At 41.7% G+C, this 25120-nt stretch overlaps 1 protein-coding gene across 1 annotated transcript in view; it reads left to right on the top strand.

The window, feature by feature from the left end:
- LOXHD1 (lipoxygenase homology PLAT domains 1) overlaps positions 1-25120 on the top strand; it is a 1115079-nt gene that overhangs the window by 611130 nt on the left and 478829 nt on the right. Inside the window, exons 15-18 of the mRNA XM_086960347.1 lie at positions 8804-8939; positions 13101-13261; positions 13693-13779; positions 14979-15114. Coding sequence (XP_086816473.1) covers positions 8804-8939; positions 13101-13261; positions 13693-13779; positions 14979-15114 — 520 coding nt within the window. The remainder of the gene's footprint in view (positions 1-8803; positions 8940-13100; positions 13262-13692; positions 13780-14978; positions 15115-25120) is intronic.

Below are 25120 nucleotides of genomic sequence, written 5' to 3'. Positions count from 1 at the left end.
TTCTCTAAAAAACAGAGACTTAAGGTGATTGATGGTAGTAGCCGTAGTGATGTCCTTGAGAAACTCCACAGACAACCACTTAGAATGGCAGTCGACAGTGACAACAGCAAACCTCTGGGAAAGAGGTAATTCAGCAATGGGACCTATAAAATCTAAGCAGATGGTGTGCCACGGAATTTCGGGGAACTGCAGCGCACCCATTTCAGAACCCACTGAAACCTTAAGTCTCTTCTCACCCATCTTGCAGGTAGAACAATCCTCTACCCATGAGGAGACCATAGAGTCCATACCGGGCCACCAGAAGTTGAGCTTGAGACGCTGTTGCGTCAGGGTTTGGCCAAGGTGACCCTCATGTGCTAGAGAGATGAGCTTCGGTCTCAAGTCAGCTGGAGGCACAAATTTGTCACCACGCAATGTGACATTGTCACTGCACACAGACAAGTCATCAATGACTTTGAGAAAAGGACGGACAGAGACATGGAGACAGCTCTCTCTCCGTGAACCCAATTTAATAAGCTGGATGACTTCCTGTAGCACAGTATCTCTAGACATGGCATCAACCCACTCAGAGCGAGAGAAGGAGCTCTCAGAAAGAAGAAGCACATCATCGATCCAAGCAACATTCGCATCACATTCCTCCAGACTGAAGCCAACATTAGAACCAGAAGGAACAGCCAACCTAGATAGACAGTCGGCCTGGAAGTTCCTCCACCCAGAAATGTGAGAAATATCAAAGTGGTATTCCTGGAGTTTAGAGGCTAACCTTGCCAACCTTGGAGAACCAAATGCCCCACCCCCAGGGGAAAGAATGCGGATGAGGGGTTTATGGTCAGTCTTAAGGTTGAAGCGTGTGCCCCATAGATATGGACGGAAATGATGAGCACCCCACGCAGCCGCCAACGCCTCTTTCTCGACACCAGAATAGTTCTGTTCACATTTTGAAAGGGTACGTGAGGCAAAGGCAACAGGTCTGTCACCCTCCTTGTGGGACTGAAGTAAAACTGCACCGAGGCCACAGGCACTGGCATCCACCAACAAAGTGGAGGACTTGGCAGTATCAAAGGGTGCCAGAACCTTAGCACTGCAGATAGCCTCCTTAATCTCATTAAAGCAAGCTTCCATTTCAGGATCCCATGAAAATTTGCAACCCTTCTTCAATAAGGTTCTCAGAGGCAAGGTCTTCTCTGAGAACTTCTCCACAAATTTGGAGTAGTATTCGATCAGACCCATGAATGACCGCAACAGGTCCTTGTCAGACGGGCAAGGAGCTAAGCGTATCGCATCAAGAAGGTTCTTCTTGGGTCTGACACCATTGACTGAGATCTCATGCCCCAAGTACTCAATGTTCTCCACAAGAAAAGAACACTTCTCCCTACGTAGTGTAAGGCCAGTGTCCCAGATTCTGTGTAGAACATTTCTGAGAACAAGGTTGTGATCAGACACGGACTCTCCAAAGACCAAGATGTCGTCTTGGAAGAATACTACATTTTTGAGTCCCTTAAAGATTTCGCTGACCAATCTTTGAAAGACACTCGCCGCCGAAATCAGCCCAAAGGGAAGACGAGTAAATTGGAAGATGCCCTCTGGGGTGATGAAGGCGGTAAGATGCTTCGAGGACTCATGGAGCTTAACCTGATGGTAGGCGCTCTTCAGGTCGAGTTTTGAGAAATATCTCGCCCCCTGAAGAGTGGAAACCATCTCCGTGATGTTGGGTAAAGGGAAGGTGTCCGCAACGACACACTTGTTTAGGGACCTGAGGTCCACACAGAATCTCAATTTTCCGTCTGATTTTTTAGAAATCACGACGGGCGAAACCCATGCTGAAGCTTCTGTAGGCTCAATTACCCCAGACTGAAGCATCTCTTCAATCAAGAGTTTCACCTCACTCCGGATTGAAATGGGAATTCTCCTTACCCGATGTTGCACAGGCAGACTACCCTTCTTTAACTTAATGAGATGGGCATACCCCCGAAGTTCACCCAACTCCTCCCTGAACACAGACCGAAATTCAGACAAAATGAATTCAATAGAGTCATCGTCAACAACCATAATCTGATTCTTTGCCCTAGGATTGATGACGATGTAGAGGTCATATTGATGTACCCAACCTAGAATAGGCGGGCCATCAATGGAAACATAAACTTTCCCAAAAATGGACCTTTTTTCAAAAACAATCTCAGATTCAAAGAAACCCAGGATTTCAATCTTCTGGCCATTGAAACCCTTAGGTGAGATATCACTACGCTGTAATTTCACCCCTTCCCAAAAGGCATCGAACGTAGACTTGGGTATAATGGTATGTCGAGAACCCGTGTCAACCATCAACAACACCTCGTGGGAGTCAATCTTGAAGATGGCTTTGGGTCTGGTTTGTCTTGGATCATCACAAATGACATCAACATCATCAATGACCAAGAGTCTGTCAGGTTCAACTCCGGAATCATCAGCGTAGTAGTCATCAACAATATTCACTCTCTGTCTAGCTTTGCCCTTGCACATCTTGGAAAAATGTCCAACTTTCCCACACTTCAAACACTCTTTGTTTGATGCAAAGCAAAACCTGGCGTCGGAAGAGTGGCTGCTGCTGCCACACCTGTTGCAGACTTTGCTTACTGAGGTTTTCTTGACAGAGTTGACAGAGGGTCTGGGTCTGTTTTTTACTACCGCAACACTGTCTCCAGAACAATGTTCACAACCCACAACGCTATTTTTGTCGGTAACCACAGAAACTTCTTGGTGAGGAGTAGACTTGTGCGAATCAAGGACCTTCATGCACTTACTAGACTCCTCAATTACTTTGGCCAGATCAATGGCGTCTTTCAAGTTAGGATTTTTGGCTGCCCATAGCCGCTCTTGAATTTTCTTACTTGAGTACTGGACGACCAATTGATCTCTTATGAGCTCGTCATTCATAGAACCAAACTTACACTTTATAGAAAGCTCTCTGAGTCTGGCCACAAAGTCATCTATGGTTTCTGACTCTTTTTGGCGTTGTGTGTAAAACTTATAGCGGTTCATGATCAGATTCTCCTCCTTTGCAAACCTGATCTCCAGACAATCAACTGCCTCCTTAAACTCATCAATATCATGTCCACCAGCACCAAGTGTGATAGGAAGGAATCTAAAAACTCTCTGCCCTTCCTTGCCCAGGGTGCTCAAAAGGATAGCCTTTTTCCTTTTGGGTGAAAACTCCTGTCCATCAAGCGCTTCCAAATAATTGTCAAACATGATGTACCAATCCTCCCAAGGTATCTCAGGTACACCAGGTTCAGGTAAGAACTGAGGGGGCAAAGTTACTATAAATTGTTGTGCCATGTTGACTTGATTATGCAGAAAAGGAAAGACAAAATAGTAAAATAACCTTGCTTTTCCACAACAGAACACAGTATTGAATTATAGTAACATACCTCTTGCTATACAAAAGTGTCCAAAACGATACCAGGAGTGTGGAACAGGAGTTTGGCTTGAAAGAGAAACAATCCGCTTTAAAAATGACGAAAAACGGCTGAATATGATGAAAAGGCAGGAGTTTGACTTAAAACGGTAAAGATTCCGCTTTAAAATAGCCCAAACCGGCTGAATTGCGGTGAAAATGAGGCTTGAATGGCAAACAGAGGATAAGATGGCCGCCGTTGAAAACGAGGCTAAAGGTGCTTTGAAAGCGAGGCTTGAAACGCACAAAGGGACGTCTCCTTGGTTACGCGAGTCAACAACGCTGCACGCGCGTTCACTGACTCACGCGCTGACTCCACTGGTGCGTCTCTGCGTCTCCCTCGGCGCCTCGCTGGTAACCAGGCACTGACGCGCTGACTCCGCTGGTAACCAGGCAACAGCTCCTCGTCACTGCGTCTCCCTCGGCGTCTTGCACTCACGCGCCGACTCCGCTTGTAACCAGGCAACAGCGCTCGAGGTCCTCGGCTGACGCGTAGACTCCCCCGGCGTCCCCGTGACAACAATGACAACTCTCGTGACTACCTCACAAGTCCGTCACGCGCCGGGCTCGACCTGCTGGGTTTGGATGACGTCAGCGCTGGTGCGCTCGAGCTGCAGTCCCCAAAGAAGATAAAATTGAGTAAATTACCACAACAGGTGTCTTCTTTGAAAACGGAAGGAGACCAAAAGGATGTCGACGAGACCAGCACGCTGTAGGTTCGTTTCTCGTTGAGGAAATTGCGCTAAAATCTGTTCTCCATCACAAATCTTGGAATTAGACATCAAGATGAGGTCTTCAGTGGTACTGGCCAGCAAGTAACGTCGCCAGAAATTGTAGTAAATGAAGTGAAGACCACAGATGCAGCAATAAGGGTTTATTGCAGAGAAGCAGAAAGAAGCAACCTCAACACAAGCTGGCCAGGCACAAACTGTCACCAGCTAGAACCCTAGAAGGAGACAGAGCCATATACATTCTGGAATGGATGACACAGGTAAGAACTGTGGTGGAGTAAAGGAAATAAAAGAAGGATAAATATACAACACTGCACAGTCGCCTTTTACGGTCGTTTTTACTGCCAGCATGGTTTCCCCGTCTATGTATTTATCTGTACGCTTTTTTGTGGCTACGGAAGCCCGTTTAGTTGCTTCCGCTATGGCTGTATTAGCCAATGAATTCCCTGCAACGTGAACGCCATCACGTTGAAGACTCTGTGCGTGTATCACGTGAGTCTTTTGTAGTTCTTTGTGTAAAAGAGCTACCTGTTTCCAGAGCAATTTATGCTTTATTGTGGCCCCTGTGTCATCTTTGTAGTCGTTTTCGATCCAACTCTGCAGCTTATTGTTGTAAGAGTTGACGCAAAAATGAGAATCGCACACTATAAGTGTAGGGAATTCACGTTCTGCATTTTCGAGCGCCATCTTTAAAGATCTGATTTCAGTTCTCTGAACCGAACAGTTTCTTACAGATTCAGTTTTTGTTACTTTCGGTCTGAATTTACCGCACAGCCAACGACCTTTAATGATCGCACATGCTGCATTGTAGGATTTTCTCTCTACGTTGAAATGCTGTACAAAACTATCTGTATAGATTATACAGGCGTATTGTGGGAGAGGCAGAATTTCGATTGGCAGAGGATATTCTTCTTCATATTCTAAATCATTCAGTTCTTCAAATTGTGGGGCGAAATAGTATTTCACGTCTTCTGCTCCTAGAGAATCTATGCACTGTATCCATTTCGGATCCAGTGACACTGTAGGCAGGTTTACTGGGCTGAATAGCGCTTCGAAGGCGTATTCCGCTGTGAGGATGTTAATCCTTTTGCCGTGTGCTAGTTCTCGTTCATTTGCCAATGCGATTTGCACTGCTTTCACAGTTCTTTCTGTGTGACTGAATGTTTTTTCTGCTTGTGTGTACAAGTGAGATTTAATTGAAATTGGTACCTTTTCTCCCTCATTAGAGGTTAGGTACGTGAATCCGCATCTTCCTGGGATGACTCGGATTACAAGATCGATCGTGTTGTCACGTGTATCTAATTTAGTTTTTGCTAACATGTCTGTTTGCAGTGATCTCAAAATTTCTGTGTGTTTTTGAGTCCAATTGATTTGTTTAAAATCAGGTTTTATTAGTTCGTAGAGAGGTTTAGCCCTCTCTGTGTAATTTAGAATGTAAGTTCTTCCGAAATTCAGAAAACCTAGAATGGATTGTAAATTCTTCAGCGTTTTTGAAGCTTGGAGTACAGCGCACTTCTCTAAGAAGTTGTCCGCTAGGCTTTTCCCTTCACTTGATAGTTCGTACCCTAAAAATAGTACTGTCAGATGGGCAATTCGGGACTTTTTAAAGTTGAATTTGTAACCCTCTGCTGCGAACCCAAGTATAATGGTGTTCACTCTTTTCAAGTGAGTATCCAAGTCGTCGTCTGTGAGATAGATATAATCTATGTAAGATAATGCCTCATCATCATATATTTGTAGTAACTCTGTTACCCTAGCTGAGAATAGTCCTGGGCTGTTCTTGAACCCCTGTGGGAGTCGACAGAATTTTTTCTGCGACCCAAATACAGAGAAAGCGGTCAAATATCTGCTTTCTGGTGCAATGTTTTGACAAAAGAAACCATTAGATATGTCTAATGTCGTTTTATATTTTTTCCTAACTATGTTATTCATTAGGGCTGCACTATGCGAGTTTTGTACTGCAAAAGTTTTGCAACATGTATTAAGATGTCTGTAGTCCAAAACTAGACGATATGAATTGTCTGGCTTGGAGACAGGAAACAAAGGATTGTTCATTTGAGAGGTGCATGTTTCAATCACCCCCTGGTATTCAAGTTGATCTAAGATCTCCCTGACTTGTTTTTTAGCTGTACTAACAGCTCTTCTTTAGACATTTTTACAATATCCGGATGTGGTGTGTAGCTGGCTAGAACCGGCCACGTTGCTCCTGGTCTACCTAGTGGACCGAGCCTGGTAATATGATCATTGTGTTTTAGGGCTCCATTAAACCAGAGCAGGTGCTCTTGAAATTTAAGTGGAATTTCAATCTCCTCGAAAGGAGCGTACTCTTCCGGGGGTTTCTCTATTTTGTAATAGTGAAACTCTTTTGTTATAGCGTTTACCGCTGGAAAGTTTATCCATGAATAGAATACCTCTGTTTGTCGATATTCGTGAGCCTCTATCACGAAAATGACTGTACCACCTTGAGGTGTCAGTCCGTTATCTATAAGTTTTAATGTTATAGATCTTCTTAAATGTGCCGGGATGTTTACTGCACCCGGTACCATATCGTCGGAATCCTGCTGAGTTGCATTTACTGCGGCCCCAGTGGTTCCGTTATTTTCTCCTGGCATTGTTAAAATGCAAGGTTTGCAGAGTAGGTCTCCAAGGAGACAAAGATTAGGTGCACAATATTTTGGAACACTGTATCCTTCAACATTGAATAAACCAGAGCTTTACATAGGAATCTCTTCCTACTAAGGTCGGGCGGATTTTAACCTTTCACCCACTCCAGACGTCTATTGGAGTATTTACGGGAGAAAGGGGTCTGTGAAATATGCACGACTGAGTTACTCTAACGTCTTGCGTTAGTTTATCGCCTTACCAAACGTTTGGGCGCCATGTAGTGTAGTTCCTAGTTTCCCACTAGGCCCTGCGCATTGGAATAACATAAACAGTAGTATCGACGTGGAACTGCGTATATTCCAGGCCTCCACTGACTATGCTAAACTTAATTGGGTGTGTTACCAACTAGCTCAGAGGTCACTGGAAACTTTCTTCTCTGCATGGGAAGTGATCAGCTTCCCTGGCACAGACAAGAAGGGATTCAGCTTTCCAACAACCGTGCAACATGACAACTTTGCTCCTCAGATCAAGAGTCAATCTCTAGGGTCGTGTGAAACAATAGACAGGTATTTCACTCAGTCAGTTTAGTGCAGTTTACTTTCACGAGATGTAGAGAATAGAGAGACGGGCGTTTGTCAATAAAGGGTTAACATTTATTGAACAGTCTTTCTTCTCGTACAAGAGAAATGTATTGCCACAATTGCAAGACTTGTTATTATAAAAAGTACGTACAGTAAGATAAGGATTGCGAAATAGAACTGTAAAAGCATTGATATGGTTTCTTAGCCATACAATGGTTTAAAAGTAATAAAACATATATACAGTCATATATACATTAGGCTAAAATACTCAACTGGTGCTTCTAACTACGCCTACCCCAGTGTGCCTGACCTAAGCCTAACACGTGGAAGGGGAGTAAGTAAGTAGCTTTAAGTTAAGTTGGTTTTGCCAAGGTTTTTGCTTCAAGAATTCTCGTCTAAGGGTTTAGTCAACACCATACCTCTGAATAGAATGATGGAAGTCTGGTATTTCCTTCAGGGGGCACTCGATATCCCAGTCACCCGCGAGGGCAGACCGGAAACGCTGGAGCTGGATTTCTCTGCAGGAGAAAGGCAGCGGCTCTTCTTCAGCGCGTCGGGAGGAGGAGGCGGGGGACAGCGTCCACGGCAGCTGGAATCTGCTAGGCTCTTCGCAGAGGGACGGCTGTTCAGCTCCTAAGCTTACTGCACCATCGTTCGCGCTTTAGCAGCGATAATGGTATCAGTAGCTTCACCACCAAGGGACAACAGCAGCAGCGTACTGCCTGCAGCAGCAATGGGATGCACAACAGGGTGCACGGCAGCTTACAGCACGACAGCTTTCAGCTCACAGCTCACATTGCTTAAGGCAACGTTGGTAATATTTATACCTGACAGGTGCCGGGTTTGACGCAAGTTTGCTGGACATAAGACGTCAATTAAAGATGTCACTAGGAAGTGATAGCTATCAGTTGCTCATTAGAGTTCCATTACTAATCAAAACACAGCAAGCGGGGATTTCCAGGTTTGCTGAGTTTTTATCTTGTTGAAGAACTCGGAGTGTTAATCTAGGAATATCAGATAGTGACTTCTGCTCTGTCATTGCACTAATTGGTTGCAAAGGAAGTGGCAGAGAACTATGCTGGAATGTGGCTCTGTTCGTGTGAGGCCAGAGATGACTTTTCTGAAAATCGCACTTGAACGGTTATGCCAATATAGGGAATAAATGGATTTATAGCCGAATAGGGGCATAAGGTCGCAGTATCGATCAGGAACCTAGATAAACACGCAACAATTTTTGTATTGCAGCGTCCTTTGCCTTTTCCGTATAACGCGACGTGTTGTTGCTACGAATATGAGTTGGGGATGGAATCTGATGTAGGTCGGTAAATATGTTCCCTAGGACCCTTTCTTCCTTGTGAAGTTTAGTGTAGTAAAATGATTTATTACACAACAGTATTCCTAGCATTTGTTTAGTAGGCAGAGTATAAACTTTCTATTTGTTATTCTTTCTACAGGTGGTTATTTACTGTCCATTTACGGGAATTGAGCAAACCTTCCCATGTGGAAAATGGCTCGATGAAGACGAAGGGGATGGACTGATAGAGCGGGAACTTTACGAGATGGTCTCTCTACGACAGAAAAGGCAGAAAAGTAAGTGGACTTAATTCTGTAAAGAGTAAACATAAAGGTGGTTCTACTTTGTATTCTTGCACACACAGTGGGATGGCCTATTGTGTACGCAGGCCATCGCTTATCATTGAGGACATTTCTTCTCCGATTCATTGTCTTCCTCCTCTTGTGCTTCTTATTTCCCTTAAGCATTGTGTTGTGACTTGCGTATACTTCCTATCTCATTTGTGTGTTTTGGGAAGAACAGACTACAAATCTTCAGTAAATGAGATTTATTGGAAGTACCAACATACAATGTCAAACCCCTGACAGGCGCTGGCCAACTGACCGACTTCAACCAGGAATCTAGAATACTGCCAATGTAATATATAATATAGAACATTAACATGCCCAATCCGATAGGATACAATGCACCCCCTTTCTTAAACAGAAATAAAATAATGACTTATTAACATAACATGAATAACAAATAAAACAATACAATTCTAAATACATAATACATTAGTCAACCTTAACACGCAAAACATAACCGTCCAATTTCTTTGGCTTGTACTTATTCTAACCACTAATCCTTTCTACTTTCACCGGTATTTGTACAGATTCATCGGGACCATTACTTATGGGCCCTTTCTTAGTGGCTGGGATCACCACCAATCCTACAGCGTTTTCTTTCCAGAGCTGACGCTTCAATTTGCTGCAACAGGTGATTTTCCTAGCATTCCGCCGTCATCTCTCACTCAACAAAATCATATTTCCCTTCACCCTATTCACGTTTTTAGGATCAGACAATTTAAAACTTCCTTTTTTTACAAGTTATCCCCACATAATCTTAACAAATCCACTTACTTGAACATTCTTGTCATCCTTCTCAATTTTCTATTATGTCTGTTAGCATACTGATTCTGGTACTTTTCCACTCTTTCAGACACCTGTTTGTGAAGAATTCCACGATTCACCCTTTCCATCCATGCAGGAACCACTGATGTGCAAGCTACTCTACTTTTCAGTAGAAAAGACGGTGTTTCTCCTGTAGCTATATGCAGTGTAGTTCGGTAACTCCACAACATGTTTTTCACCTCTTGTCTCCCACACGTTGCCAACTGAATACACTTACCAGTTGAAAGGCTCAACTATCCCATTTTTGCGTGGGAGATAAACTGATGTTCTCAGATGTTTAAACCCCTCTTTTCTAGGAAGTGGTTCAAACTCATCAGGAACAAATTGTGAACTGTTATCTGAAACTATTTCTGCCGGACAACCCTCTCTCTGTTCACCTTCCACACTTATCGACAAATCATTGTGGAGACTCCTATTTTGACTGTAGCATTGCCAAAGAGGGCATGCGACAAGGTTGCTATTGACATCAGCAGCCCGTTTAATTTCTTTGGAGTTGAGAGTAGATTCACTGTTGTAATGGTAGATAGCTACTGAAAATGGCGTGTAGTTGCCTTTATGAATGTGGTTAAGTCATTTGCGGTAATTTTCCTTTTTTGAAGAGGTGTTCAGGGGAGAGTATTCTCAAGATATAGTTTCGGATAACGGTCCATATGAGCCCTAGCTCGCTGCAGTCTTCTTTCTACACGCCAGGATGGAGGAGCCACAGAACCTGTTGCGAACTTCACTGAGAACTGCTGACACACCCAACGCCCGCTGAAGACAAACCACTATCTTCATGTCAGACTGCGTAATTATTAAAGAGCGAGTCAGCTGGCACGTGGAACTCGCATTAGCAGATGCGCAACACAGCACAAGCCAGGCTCAGCATGAGGACAACATTGCACGCTGTAGCAGTGTGAGCTGATTTAAAATGGAGTCACTGTTGCATTAGGTCAAAACACTCAGCCCCCCCACCCAAAAAAAAAAACACTGTGATTCTTTCACCAGCAAAAGATTGTCATTGCCCGCACACAGTCTTTGCCGCATTCCCATTGCACACATCCAACGCCAGTTTGCCGTGTTGCCCATTGCTTTATAAGGCAACCATTACCCACGACCAGGGTAATTCTCAGGGGATCCCCCCAACATACTTCTGCCCAAAGTCAGTTGTCCATTTCGCAAACCATCCATGTGATCACTTTTGGGAAGAACAGATTCCAAAATCTTCAGTAGATTAGATTTATTAGAGTATCAACATACAATGTGAAACCTCTGGCAGGTGCTTGCCAACCGGCCAACTTCAACCAGAAGTCTAGAAAACTCACAAGGCAAACATAGAACATTCACGTGTCCAATCCCATAGGACATAACAGTGTGCCATGCCTGTCGAAATGTAGGGAATGCTGAATATGTCATATTGGTATGTCTTGTTTGAGGGGAGTCAGTAGGAAGCAGTTGGAGGCTGAGCAGGAAAGCTATCCGGCTCCCGGTGGGGTTATTCTTTGTACATATATACGTGTATCACTAGATCCTAGTCACCCCTTGTACCTGAAGAATCTGTGTGCTACCTGTTGGCCTCTTTCTCTTTGCAACACATAGCTTACTTGCCATCCTTTTGATTGGATGGTTTGGATCCTTCCTCTGCTTACGTGTTCTGGATGAACAGTTTCTGTTGTAGCAGGATAAACACTGATTTGCATATGGTTGATCGCTCTCTAGAGTGGCAGAGTAAGCACAAAACAATGAACTGGAATGCACCCACAAACAGTCACCAGTGTCTGAAATTAATACAAATAATCCATTGTCTTGCTGTTAGTTACAACCTACTACAAGCTGGCTGCACCATTAGTGCATTCATGCCTACTGCAGAGATTCCATATTTGATATCTGTATCTGCACCCAGGATATCTTCACTGGGGGCAAGAGACCAAAGACAGAGAGGAGGTACTGATTTCATAAAGAAAGGACCATCTGCCTAAATTAAAAAGGCACTTTGAAACTCTCCACATTGTCAAGAACCTTTGATCTTGTCCCTCTCTTTGATCATAGACTTTGCTGGTGTCTTGCAATATGCTTTTACCCAACTCATTAGCAGTCCCATTATTGAGATGGATCATTAGAATGCATGCACCAACAAGGATTCAAGCCTGTTACCATTGGGTCATGCTCAGATCCTTGCACACAACCACAGTGATTTCACAGCAAAGACAGTGATGGATCCCTAAGGGCTGTTGGGACCATATTATTTTATATTTTATATATTGTATTTTAGGGAGCAGAGATATAATTTTGTGTGTTTAGATGGGTATGAACAAAAAAAAATTTCAATAAGTTGAGTGATAAATTATTCCAAAGGTTTGAATGTACCATTCAATGCAGTCAGAATTGAGATCTAATACTCTCCTATTATCGGAGACTTGTTTTAAATGACAATCTCTCCATTTTTGGCCAAGTAGATGAAGCATTCAAATTACGACTTGCGGGCACACGCATCATTATCATTTGCATTCGCAAACGGTGCAAATCGCAAATTTCGGCCGTTTGCGAATGCAATTGACAAAATTGGGATGCATCATGTTTTTCGCAATTTTAGAAATCGCAATCATGTTGCGATTTCTAAAATTGCAATTGCATTTAAGAAATCGCAATTTGCGATTTCTTAAATGCAATGCAAGAACATTTTAAATTTGCGAATTCGCAAATAGGGAGCGGTAAATTACCATGAAGTTGACCTTCATGGTCATTTGTGAAAACTTTCAAAAATGCACAAAAGTGCATTTTTGAAAGTTTCTTTTTACACACACACACATGCCCTTGGGGCATGTGTGTGTGAAAAATGCACTTAAAGTTATATTTCAGGGGTGCAGGGGGGGTCCTTTGGACCCCCCCCCTGCACCCTTGAAATTGCATTCTCAATTTGCGATTCGCAAATTGCGAATCGCAAATTGAGAATGACTTCCCATTCATTCCTATGGGCCTCTAGGCCCATAGGAATCAATGGGAAGGGATTCCTTAATTGCGATTCGCAAATTGTGAATCGCAATTAAGGAATTTTAAGAAATCGCAAAAAAAATTGCGATTTCTTGGTGCATAGCCGTTTGCGATTTCTTAATTGCGATTCCTTAATTTTCGCAATTAAGAAATCGCAAACGGCAACAATGATGCATGTGGCCGATGGTGTTTTCAAACAGCAGAACTGTTTTATGGCAAATCAAATAAAAAGCGGATATTTATATCATGAAGGAAGTTTATACCTCTTTGGTGTTATTAATATATCTTTGATTCTCCTCCTACTCTACTGCGTAGAAAGCCCGTGGTCCCTTTGGATCTGGACTAGCGACATTAAGAACGCAGGGACAGATGCCAATATCCTGCTCCAGATTTATGGGGACAAAGGGAAATCAGACGAGATGAAACTGGACAACAACTCCGACAATTTTGAAACCGGACAAATCGACAAGTTTATGGTATGTTGCCAATATGTGTTCATTGCGCTAAAGGGGAGGGCTGCCTAAAGTCTAATTAAAGGATGGAATAATCTGAAACCATGGATGATTTATGAGAAAAATAGTTATTTGGTAGAGTAGGGTTACCAGATGACATTCATTCTAATTGAGATCTAGATCTGATATTTAAGTTGAACATAATCTCAAACTGTAGTCTTAGGCACTTTATAATGCATGGACTGGGCTGAGCTGCTTGTCTGACAAACTTGTCCATGGACAGTGATATAAGTCAAGCCTAATCAGTGTTTTATCAGTGTTTATATGTTATATTCAGTGCTTATACCTAAAGAGCATAGGAATAGTTCTGTCTAGAAATAGCTCTGAGTTTTCATTCTTATTCTATTTTTAAAATAGATGAGATGAAAAAAAAGATTGTCTACTTTTGTTTTCAGATCGAACTTCCTGACCTGGGCAACATCTTTAAGCTCAGGATATGGCATGAGAAGAGGAACGCCTTTGCCGGGTGGCATCTCAACAAGGTATGGAAGCAGTGAGGGTCCTCTCCCTGTTGCCTTATAATGATCAATAGTGTTCCATCTACCATGGGCTATATTCATTACAAGTCTGCAGCACTGCACATTACCCCCAAGTACTATATATTTCTAACTACTTTATCTTACACTCTGTGCTTATTGAGGTACTAAACCCTCACCATCTGTGCTTGGATATTCTTCCAAACTTTAAGGAGAGTAGGAACTGGTGCTTATGTACTTCCTACTAGGCTACCTACCATCACAAACATGCTCTTATGAGCCTTTTTACTTTGACATATTCTTGGGAGGACATAGTCATTCCTACAAGCGATGGTATTAATTACAGAATTGATACCCAGTCACTCAGTTATGCAAGATTTAAGTTTCACATATGGTTTTATCATGAACTGCCCTACAGTGATATCCCTACATGCATTGAGCAGCCACGCATTCAGATTGAGTACCTCTTGATTATGTTTTACCTGTTTGCGTGGCCAAGATGCAGCTCTTTCTGGGATGTTATTGCCTGCTTCTTTCGTCACTACCATATCTCTTTGCTTCATCTTCTTCTGGCTGCTCCCAGAGGTTCACTGACATGTCCTTCACTTCTCCTTCTTCAAGCTTGTATCAGGAGCATCATATGTTGTCAGCATGGTAAAACAGTAGTTCCTGCTGCTTTCAGCACATCACAGTGTCTGTTTTTAACTTCTACCTCTCTTACAACACCCTAGCAGTGCACCCTTTATCCAAGTGATCTTGCTCATGGCTCCTGTACCAAAATATTGTTCAACTTTCTTCTATCCCCTTCTTTAATACTGGGTAGAATGTAGGTTAGATAGTTTGTCTGGCCTCTAATTTCAAGGGCCCTTCACTGCGTTGCCATTTTGTCTTTCAAGATGGTGTACCACTAAAACATTAAGTCACTGTGAGACCATATGTAATCAGAATACACTTTTGTAATAAGGGATTGGAAACCCCAAAAGTCACTAGACGATGCAATCATTTACTAATGGAACATTTAGTTATTGCAAATTAACATGAATAAGACTAAGGCCATAATTGAAGAAAATATGATTCAAGAAATGGATCCGTAAAATCAACAACATATTTATTGTGAGATTGCTGATTCCTGTGGAAGTTCTTTCTAATCCCTAATCTTTTTAAAACTGTGGAAGTTATTTCTAAATTAATTTGGTTTATTTAAGGTCACTTTGCTGAAAACGCTGACCAAAGAGAAATACACCTTCCCCTGTAACCGTTGGCTGGACTTGAATGAGGACGACAATGAGATACTCAGAGAGCTCCCGGCCGAAGGAGACCTCGTCAAGGAGGTTCTGCCAGGTGAGCGACAGGAGAACTTTATTGAAGATTTTTTGATGTGACAACCCAATGACACACATGTGCAATACAGACCCTTTCTGATTGAGCTCAATCTAATTACCAAATAAGCTATTTCACATCACAGCTTTTGCATTATGCACTGATTAGCTTATGCACAGCTGGTACGACATAACCAGCTATGTGCTAACGTCATAACAAAGGATTGTGGGAGGAATACTTAAGAACAAAGTGCATATTTCTCGTTTAATTAGAGTGCATTGGAAGGGAAATGCCTGACTTCCCAGTAGACATCAAACGTCTGGATCAGAGTTGCATACATCGACTTCTAGTTCTGTGCTGGATGGTCCAAAGGAACTGGTGTGTGACGGAACACAATCATGCCAGCTATGATTGTAACTAACAGGAACTGTTAGTAACAATCATCCTCAAACATCCTCTAGTCTAAAAGAATCCCTTGTTTTAGACTAGAGGATGTTCAGGGGGCACATTTAATTCTGGATTGTCGATCATACATTTCTCGGGAGCAGAGAACAAGTAGGACTGGAATGGTTGGATACCTGCGTTATGCAATAGCGAGATCTGCACATAACAGTGGAACCTCATATAACATGTTCACGGTACCAGGGGTCTTGAGTCAGGAGTTAAGTAATCAAACACAAAGAAATAGAAGAAAAGGCAGCATATCTACACTGTTTCCTGGTTGTCGACAGCAGGCTCTCTGTATTCAATGTAATAGCCGGCAAAGAGAAACCACACAATTTAATAGAAAGCTTGAAGCGTCAGTCCTGACTCTACAGAGTTTAAGCTCCCTCTAACATTTTTCTGGCAAGTAGCTGGTGCATTAATGTTTCTTTCAGATGCATCTGAATTGTTGGTGGATCCCTGGTGAAGATGCTATAGTGGACATCTGCTAGAGGCTGCCTTGTTGAGGAAAGATGCAGCCACTATCCAACAAATGACAACCCCACCAGTTCTCATGTGTACCCAGGAAATACTCTGTTTGCTCGGAATGCTCTGACTCCCAAACACTATTCTAGATTCAGAGATTAAGGCTGATCATTCAGGCTCTGACTCCTGAAATCAAGACATTAAAGACATCATTACAAGATTGCCAGAATTTGGTGCAGGAGTGCTGGAGGACCAGAATCCCTGATCCCATATGTATCCTCAGTAATGGGGAATTTGTATTTGTATTTGTATTTCTAAAGCGGATAACCAGAAAGTATTAACAATACTCGCTTCGTATCTGTAAAGAGAGTTCCTTCCAAAACCCAGCATTGGTGATGGAAAATGCTCAGCCACCCAACGTAGATCCTTTAAATCGGGAAGCATTCAGAAAAAAGTGAGAAGCAGATCTAAGCATCTGATTGGGTGTATAGCAGACACATCTGCCAGATAGAGGACCAGGACATGGATCGTGGAATGATTTACTGAGCAAACTCATATTTAAATGTAACCTTCTGAAAAACGGGCAACCAATGCAAATTGGCCAAAGTAGTGAGTCTGAATGAAACTTACCAAAGTTTAATGTCATTTTACCTGCAGCATTTTGGACCATCAGTGACCTGTTTATGCTTTTGACAGGAATAGCAAGGTACAGAACATTTCAGGAGTCATGTCTGGTGGAGATGGAGACATTCATGATCTGCATTCTTTGCTGTAAAGAAAAAAAGACCTATTGTTTGAGATACCCCTTGCTTCCTCCAGATGACCAAAGCAAACATGTACAAATATTGAGTTTTTTGCACACCGAAAATCAAAAGAGTAATGTGAATTGAAACAGTACATTTTTATTGGTTTGATTTGACATGGTACCAATTTTCCCTCTACTTATTGTCATCTGTGTGTGACAATGAAATGTGTGCACTATAGCCGAGTCTACTTGCACTTCAGAAATGGAACAACTTGCTGTTTAACGGAACATAGGGCCAGTTGTAAGATCATTTCATTTTGCGAGTTGCAAATTTCAATTTTGTGCAACTCGCAATGTGTAATTCGCAAAACAGAATGTACTAATGTGTTTTAGACTCATTCAACGATTCCCAATGGGATGGCAAATGACCTGCTTCATCAATATTCATGAGGAAGGTCGCAATTTACGACCCATTGAGAATGCCCAGCATTCATAGGGATGGTGGCCTGCTGGGGTCAGCAGACTACAATGTCTTTGACTGCTTTTTTTTTTTTTAAGTTCAGAAAGATTTTATTAAATTGTAAGACAAAAGGAAAACGAATAAGTACAATACAAAAAAGAGGAAGGAAGTTACAAGCGTAAGTGATCAAATAACCAATATGAAATGCAATCAATCATAATATGCAATATTAACATATAATAATACAAAAGAATCGCAATTAAGGAGGAAGGGTAAGGATGAAAGGGAGGGAGAGGGGATGGGAATAACATGTCATAGGAACGTGCATTCATAAATTACAGAGTTACAGTTAAAATGTAATGTAAAAATAGAACATAAGAAAATGTATAACAATATCATTGCAAAACATATGAATCAATAGGAGACCAAAACGATTGAAATGATTGAGGATTATGAGTAACGCCTTTAAGAGAAAGCTGCGCACCTCTTCTCATAAAGGTAATCCATGACCACCAAGCATGAACTGAGAGAGAAGAAGCATCTTTCCAACAGAAAGTAATGGATTTTAAGGCAGCTGTGATTAGAAAATTAAACAATTTTGCCTCTGATTCAGAAAGGGGATGAGTTAGGGCAATCGATTTGCAAATTAAAAAATTAAAGGAAATATCATCTTGTAAAGGTAAAATTTTCAAAATTACATTCCATACTTCCAACCAAAATTTCATAATAACTGGACACTCAAATAACATATGGCGAAGTGAACCAGGGCTAGCGTTGCAGTGCCAACAAACATCAGAAAGTAACAGTTTTGCATGGAAGAGACGTGATGGAGTCCATAAAGTGTTAAATAAAATATAAGCATTGGTTTGATAAAGGGACACTGGGAGCCAGCCAGAGATACTGTCAAGCCATATAGAGGACCATGAGTCATCTGACAGGGAGATGGAAAGTTCATTGTTCCAAAACGACGAAATAATCTGGACATTGGAGCCCTGTGAGGAGGAGAGTTTTTTATAAAAAACAGAGACAGCTTTAGGGGAAGATGTTACAGCTGTGAGGTAAATTAATAGGTCATTTGTGGTGGAAGAGGGAATACCATTGAGGAAGGAATCCAAAATAGAGTTACACAAAAATTGATATTTTAAAAGGTCAGTAGCTGGGATACCAAACTTTAACTGTAGCTGTTCAAAAGGAATAAAAGCATTACCATTAAATACATCTTTAAGATATAAAATTCCTCTTGAAATCCAAGAGGACCAGAAGGAAATGTTTCTGTTCAATTTAAGGAGCGCACTGTGCCATAAAGACAAGTGGACTGTGGAGAGTAGGGGTAATTCAAAATTAGAATCTAAGTCATTAATTATCAATCTGGAGGACTTAATGGTAGAGGAAAGATGAACAACCCTCGCTGTGGATGACATTGACATCAATGAAGGTAAAGAAAAGGGCCGTACAATGGATGCTTCAATATCCAACCAAATTGGAGGTTTTACCATATGTAAAGTATTAAACCAAAGGGCACTGTGCTTTAAGATAAAAGCTTTATGGTATAGGTGAAAATCTGGCAGGGAAAAACCAGCACGGGACTTAGGAATTTTTAACTTTTTGTAAGCAATACGAGGGACTTTGTTAGACCAAAGGAATTTGGACAAGAGTGTGTCAATAGTTTTATAAAAACTGAGAGGAAATTGGGTGGGGATCATAGCTAAAGAATAAAAAACTTTAGGCGCTATATTCATTTTTATAGATTCCATTCTTCCCCACCAAGTGAGACGAAGAGCAGACCACTTGGACGTTTTGTTTTTAATGTAGTCAATTATGAAATCAGAGTTAAGTTTTAATGTAGCTGGCAGCGATGAAGCAAATAGAATACCCAAATATTTAATTTTGGCTGATTGCCAAAGAATATCTGTGTTCTGGAGCATCTCTGAGGTACAAAACATATTTAAAGGAAAAAATTCAGTCTTGCTTACATTTAATTTGTAACCTGAAACCATAGAGTATTGAGCAATAATGTCTAATAGGGAAGGAACAGAAGAAAGAGGGTTATTAATAAATAATAAAACATCATCCGCATAGGCTAAAGTTTTTACCATAACATCATTGATTACAATACCCTGAATGTCATCACAAAGGCGAATATAATTAAGAAAAGGTTCAATACCTAAGAGAAATAACAGTGGAGAAAGGGGACAACCTTGCCTAGTTCCTCTAAAGAGAGGAAATTGAGTAGAAATTTGACCATTAATGAACAAACGAGCAGTAGGGGCAAAATATAAAGCAGAAATCATACGAATAAAAGGGGCACCAAAATCAAAAGACAATAAAGTTTTAAATAAAAATTGCCAGTGAATCTTGTCAAATGCTTTTTCTGCATCTAAGGCCATCACTCCTGCAGGAGAAGTAAGGTGAGAGCTTTGTTCAATAATATGTAGTAGAGTTCTAGTGTTATTAGCGGAATATCTATTTTTCATGAAACCAGATTGATCTGGGTGAATAATGGAATGGAGGACAGGAGCTAATCTAGTAGCAAGGATTTTCGCATAAAGCTTACAGTCCTGATTTATTAGGGAAATAGGGCGATAGTTAGAGACTAAGGTAGGATCTTTATCAGGCTTGGGCAGAACAATGATTAAGGCGTCCGTAAAGGAGCCTGAGATAGTACCAGTGGAGCTAAAGTGAGAGAAAAGGGTATGCAAATAAGGGAGAAGATGAGAGTGGAATTCTTTGTAAAATTCTGCTGGGATACCATCCGGACCTGGGGATTTATTCTTGGGAAGTGACTTAATGGCAAGCATAATTTCTTCAGATGTAATTGGAGAATCTAGACCTGTTCTATCTGATAAGGAAATATGGGGTAAATTGCACTTATTTAAAAAAGAATCAATTAAAGATTCAGAGCAGGTGTCAGGTTTACTATAAAGGGTTCAATAAAAACGTAAAAATTCTTGCACAATATCATTATGAGAAATAGCCACTTTGCCTTGAGATCCTCGTATTGAGGTAATCTGAGTCTTATCTCTTTTAATTTGTAAGTAATTAGCAAGGAGTTTTCCAGATCTATTAGTATTAAAACGAAATTTAGCATTTGACTTGGAAAGTTGAACTCCTGCTCTCTGACTAAGGATGGCATTAAATTCATAGCAGAGTTTTTGAAGTGTAAATTTGTACTGGGGGTCATTAGAAGAGATAAACAAACGTTCAAATTTAGCAATTTGCTTTTCCAAATGCTTCATATTAGCGTTAAATTGTTTGTTTTCATGAGCCATAATGGAAATAGTGGTACCTCTAATGTAGGGATTAAATGCATCCCATCTGGTGACAATTGATGTGGAATCTTCAGGGTTGAATAAAAAATAGTCTTGTATAGCCTGCAATAGTTTAGGTTTATGCTTATCAGTAAGGACAATGCTCGAGTTCATACGCCATCTATTTTGTTTAGTAAAAGTAGAAGAGATATTTAAGACAAAAGAAATTAAAGCATGGCCTGAAATATCTATAGTGCCTATAACAGGATTTGTAGCTGACTGAAGTAGGGAAGGTGAAATCAAAAAATAATCAATCCTTGAATGAGAATTATGGGGATTAGAGAAAAAGGAAAACCATTTTTCAGTGGGAAAATGTAGTCTCCATACATCAGCCAGTTTGGTTGTACTTAGAAAAGATTTAAAAGCATGAAAAACTTTAGGGGGTCTAAACTTGGTAGTAGAAAGTCTATCAAGTAGCGGATCAATGGTAACATTAAAATCCCCTCCAACAATCAAAGGAACTTGTCCCAACTTTAAAACTTCTGTAGCTAAGTTAGACCAAAACAAAGGATCATCAGCTGTGGGGCCATAGATATTAAGTAAAAAGAAGGTGGAATCATGAATTTTAACTTTAACAACAATAAATCTACCTTCTGTATCCGTGAATTTATTGATAATCTGACAGTGTAATCTCTTTGCAAAGAAAATTGCAACCCCATTTTTTTTTACCAAGGGCAGGTGATGAAACTATAGTGTCTACCCACTTTTTTTTCATATATTGTAAAATGCTATCATCAACATGTGTTTCTTGAATAAAACATATATCAGCTTTAGAAGCACCCAAGTAGTCTAAAATTTTCATTCTTTTAACTGGATGTCGCAAATCTTTAACATTAAGAGAAACAATTTTAACATCATGAATAGTAGCCATGAAGAAGTAAAATGAGGATGAAAAGAGGAGTTAAAAGAAGAGAAGAGAGAAAACAACCATGGAAGAAAAGTAACTCTATGTAGAAAGCCAGAGAAGGTAGGGAAGGACACAAAAGGAAGAAACAGAAAAGGAAGAAAAAGCAACAAACAGGGCACATAAATAAGGACACAGAGACGCACACCCGTTCCACAAGCATGGCCAAAAACCGTTGGAGCCCATGAAGAAAAAGGAATCGCCAGGAATGCTCAAATTAAATGCGTTCAGGTAATAGGAGCTTGAGTATCCATTGATGACGACGACGAAGCTTGTTGGTCCAGAGAAAGTCTTAAGTCTTCAGGACGGTGAAAAGATTTTGAAAAGGTGTCTTTCCAAACTCGCATTGTAGACGGATCAAATAGACCATACTTAAAACCAAGGCTTTTCAATTGTGGACGCAGAGAGGAAAATTCCTTGCGAATAGCGACCGTTTCTTTAGCAAAGTCTTGATGGATAAATATTTTGGAGCCATTTGCCAGAAGCGAAGGAATGTCTCTGGCTGCTTTCCTTATGAGGACCAAGTGATGGTGACGCAAGACCTTGAAAATCACCTGCCTGGGTTTAGTATGGCGTGGATTCCTGTGTGAGGGAATTCCATGCGCTTTGTCCACTTCAAATTTTTCCGGGAATTTGAGATTTAGAGGACCAGGCAGCAAAGATTCCAAGTATAAGCGACAGTCGGAGCCCTCAATTTCCTCAGGCAGATTAAAAATGCGAAGATTATATTGTCTATTACGGTTCTCCAATAATTGGTTATGCATTGGTACTATCTGAGCCATCAAAGGTGTAAAAGCGTCGAGTTTGGTTTTATTGTCCTGAATTTTAATAGTATTATCGGAAACTTTCATGGACATGGACGCCATATCTTTGCGAACATTTTTCACTTCGTTTGCAATAGTATCAGTATTCATGCGCAGCGCTTTAATTTCCTCCAGTATCAGAGTAAGTGAAGGTTCAGAGGTTTCAACAACCGTAGACTTTTTTGGGGGAGGAGACACCTGCTGCTTCCTTTTGTTGACATTAGAATTTTTGTTATCCATCTTGAGGAGGAAAAACAACTTTTTGCGTCAGAAAATGTAAAATACCAAATCCACCTCAAAAATTTAATAAATATGAGGGAAAAGGGTATTAAAAGCTCCAGAAGTACTTGAACAAAAGGCAGTGCAGGAGTTAATGTGAGCCGTGGGAGTGGCTAGGCCCAAGCCAGGCCCTTTCTTGAGAAGTGCACCGCCCCCTGAGCTGAGGCAATCGGCTGAATCGGAGCAGAGGCAGGGGAGAGGAACCAGGAAGCAGGCAGAGGGGTCCCCACACGATGAAAACGCCCCAAATTGACAGAGAAGGTAGGGGGCCGGTATAGAATGCAAGCGCTGCGTTAATGAAGCAAACCTTGAGGCAAAATCGTCGTAATTCAGCTCATTAGGCTGACGAGATTACGGAGCTCCGGTGGCGGCGGCCATCTTGTCGACGCGCTCGCGCGTCTCGATCCATCTTTGACTGCTTTTTAAATAAAGCCGTTTTTTTAAAATGCAGACCGTTTTCCTTGAAGGAAAATGGGATGCATTTAAAAAAGAAAAATGAAACGTTTCTGCCCAACACAAAGGGGAAGGTCCCCTTCCCATTTGAAATGGCTTACCACCTACTTCATGTAGTGAATCATGTATTGTATAACTCAAATTGTTTTGCGACCACAAAATCGTGTATACCAGTGCAACTCGTTATTAGGAAGTGATGCCCTTGGCACGCCCTTTCCTAATAGCAACACGCATACCCTATTTTTCGAGTCGGTAGAAGGTCACCGACTCACAAAATAGAATTTGTACATGCCACAATCTTCTTTAGCAATCGCAAAAGGACCGATTTTCGGTTTGTGACCGCTAAAAATGGTTGTACATCTGGCCTAAAGTATTTGAGCTATAAAAATCTGTGGTGTGTGCCCCTTCTAAGATTTGTTTGGAATAAACGTAAAAGGGTACATATTAACTCAAAATTTGTTGCATGAGGTGGTCATTATGGTGGCTGCTTCACCAGTCTCTGTTTGTGATAACAAACTAGGCATATATCATTATTTGCTTCACAGTGAATATAATGTTCCGAAACCATTCTGGCTATAAGTGTGCACGCTGTTCCCACATGCAACTGCCTTCATCCTTCACATATCCCAAGAAGGCATGATTTATGTTTTTGTTTCACATGCAGCTTAATTTAATATTACAAAAAACAATTTGATGGACAGAATGTAGATCAATGTCTTACATTCACCCCAGTACAAGGATCTGGGCCTAAATCCATCGTTTTTTGCACTCCACACCACCCTGGGTCAGATAATGGCTTTATGCAAATCAGCTCTGACCCTGTGCCCCATGGGAACAGTCCAGTCCGAACTACAACAGCCATATCTTTCCCAGACCGGAATCAAGCATCTGAGGACCGGACCGGTTTCGAGGTAACACCTCTCATCAGCCCGGCTAGCTTGACTCCAGTGGTGTGGAGGCTCTGGGACCCACGTCTGAGCTACCCCAGTACACTCAGGGAGAACATTACAAAAAACAATTTGATGGACAGAATGTAGATCAATGTCTTACATTCACCCCAGTACAAGGATCTGGGCCTAAATCCATCGTTTTTTGCACTCCACACCACCCTGGGTCAGATAATGGCTTTATGCAAATCAGCTCTGACCCTGTGCCCCATGGGAACAGTCCAGTCCGAACTACAACAGCCATATCTTTCCCAGACCGGAATCAAGCATACGAGGACCGGACCGGTTTCGAGGTAACACCTCTCATCAGCCCGGCTAGCTTGACTCCAGTGGTGTGGAGGCTCTGGGACCCACGTCTGAGCTACCCCAGTACACTTAGGGAGAACATTACAAAAAACAATTTGATGGACAGAATGTAGATCAATGTCTTACATTCACCCCAGTACAAGGATCTGGGCCTAAATCCAGCGTTTTTTGCACTCCACACCACCCTGGGTCAGATAATGGCTTTATGCAAATCAGCTCTGACCCTGTGCCCCATGGGAACAGTCCAGTCCGAACTACAACAGCCATATCTTTCCCAGACCGGAATCAAGCATCCGAGGACCGGACCGGTTTCGAGGTAACACCTCTCATCAGCCCGGCTAGCTTGACTCCAGTGGTGTGGAGGCTCTGGGACCCACGTCTGAGCTACCCCAGTACACTCAGGGAGAACATTACAAAAAACAATTTGATGGACAGAATGTAGATCAATGTCTTACATTCACCCCAGTACAAGGATCTGGGCCTAAATCCATCGTTTTTTGCACTCCACACCACCCTGGGTCAGATAATGGCTTTATGCAAATCAGCTCTGACCCTGTGCCCCATGGGAACAGTCCAGTCCGAACTACAACAGCCATATCTTTCCCAGACCGGAATCAAGCATCCGAGGACCGGACCGGTTTCGAGGTAACACCTCTCATCAGCCCGGCTAGCTTGACTCCAGTAGTGTGGAGGCTCTGGGACCCACGTCTGAGCTACCCCAGTACACTCAGGGAGAACATTACAAACAACAAACAACAAACAACAAACAACTGCTGATTTGCATATCGCCATTGTCTAACCCAGGATGGTGTGGAGTGCAAAAAAACGATGGATTTGGGCCCAGATCTTTTGACTGGGGGAGTGTGTGACATTGATCCACATTCAGTCCATCACTTGTTGTTTTTGCAATTGC

The sequence above is a fragment of the Lissotriton vulgaris genome, chromosome 3_1 (assembly GCF_964263255.1).
Source record: "Lissotriton vulgaris chromosome 3_1, aLisVul1.2, whole genome shotgun sequence".
Classification (NCBI taxonomy): Eukaryota; Metazoa; Chordata; class Amphibia; order Caudata; family Salamandridae; genus Lissotriton; species Lissotriton vulgaris.
The sequence above is the reverse complement of the archived record's forward strand: the minus strand, read 5'-3'. Positions and strand labels throughout refer to the sequence as shown.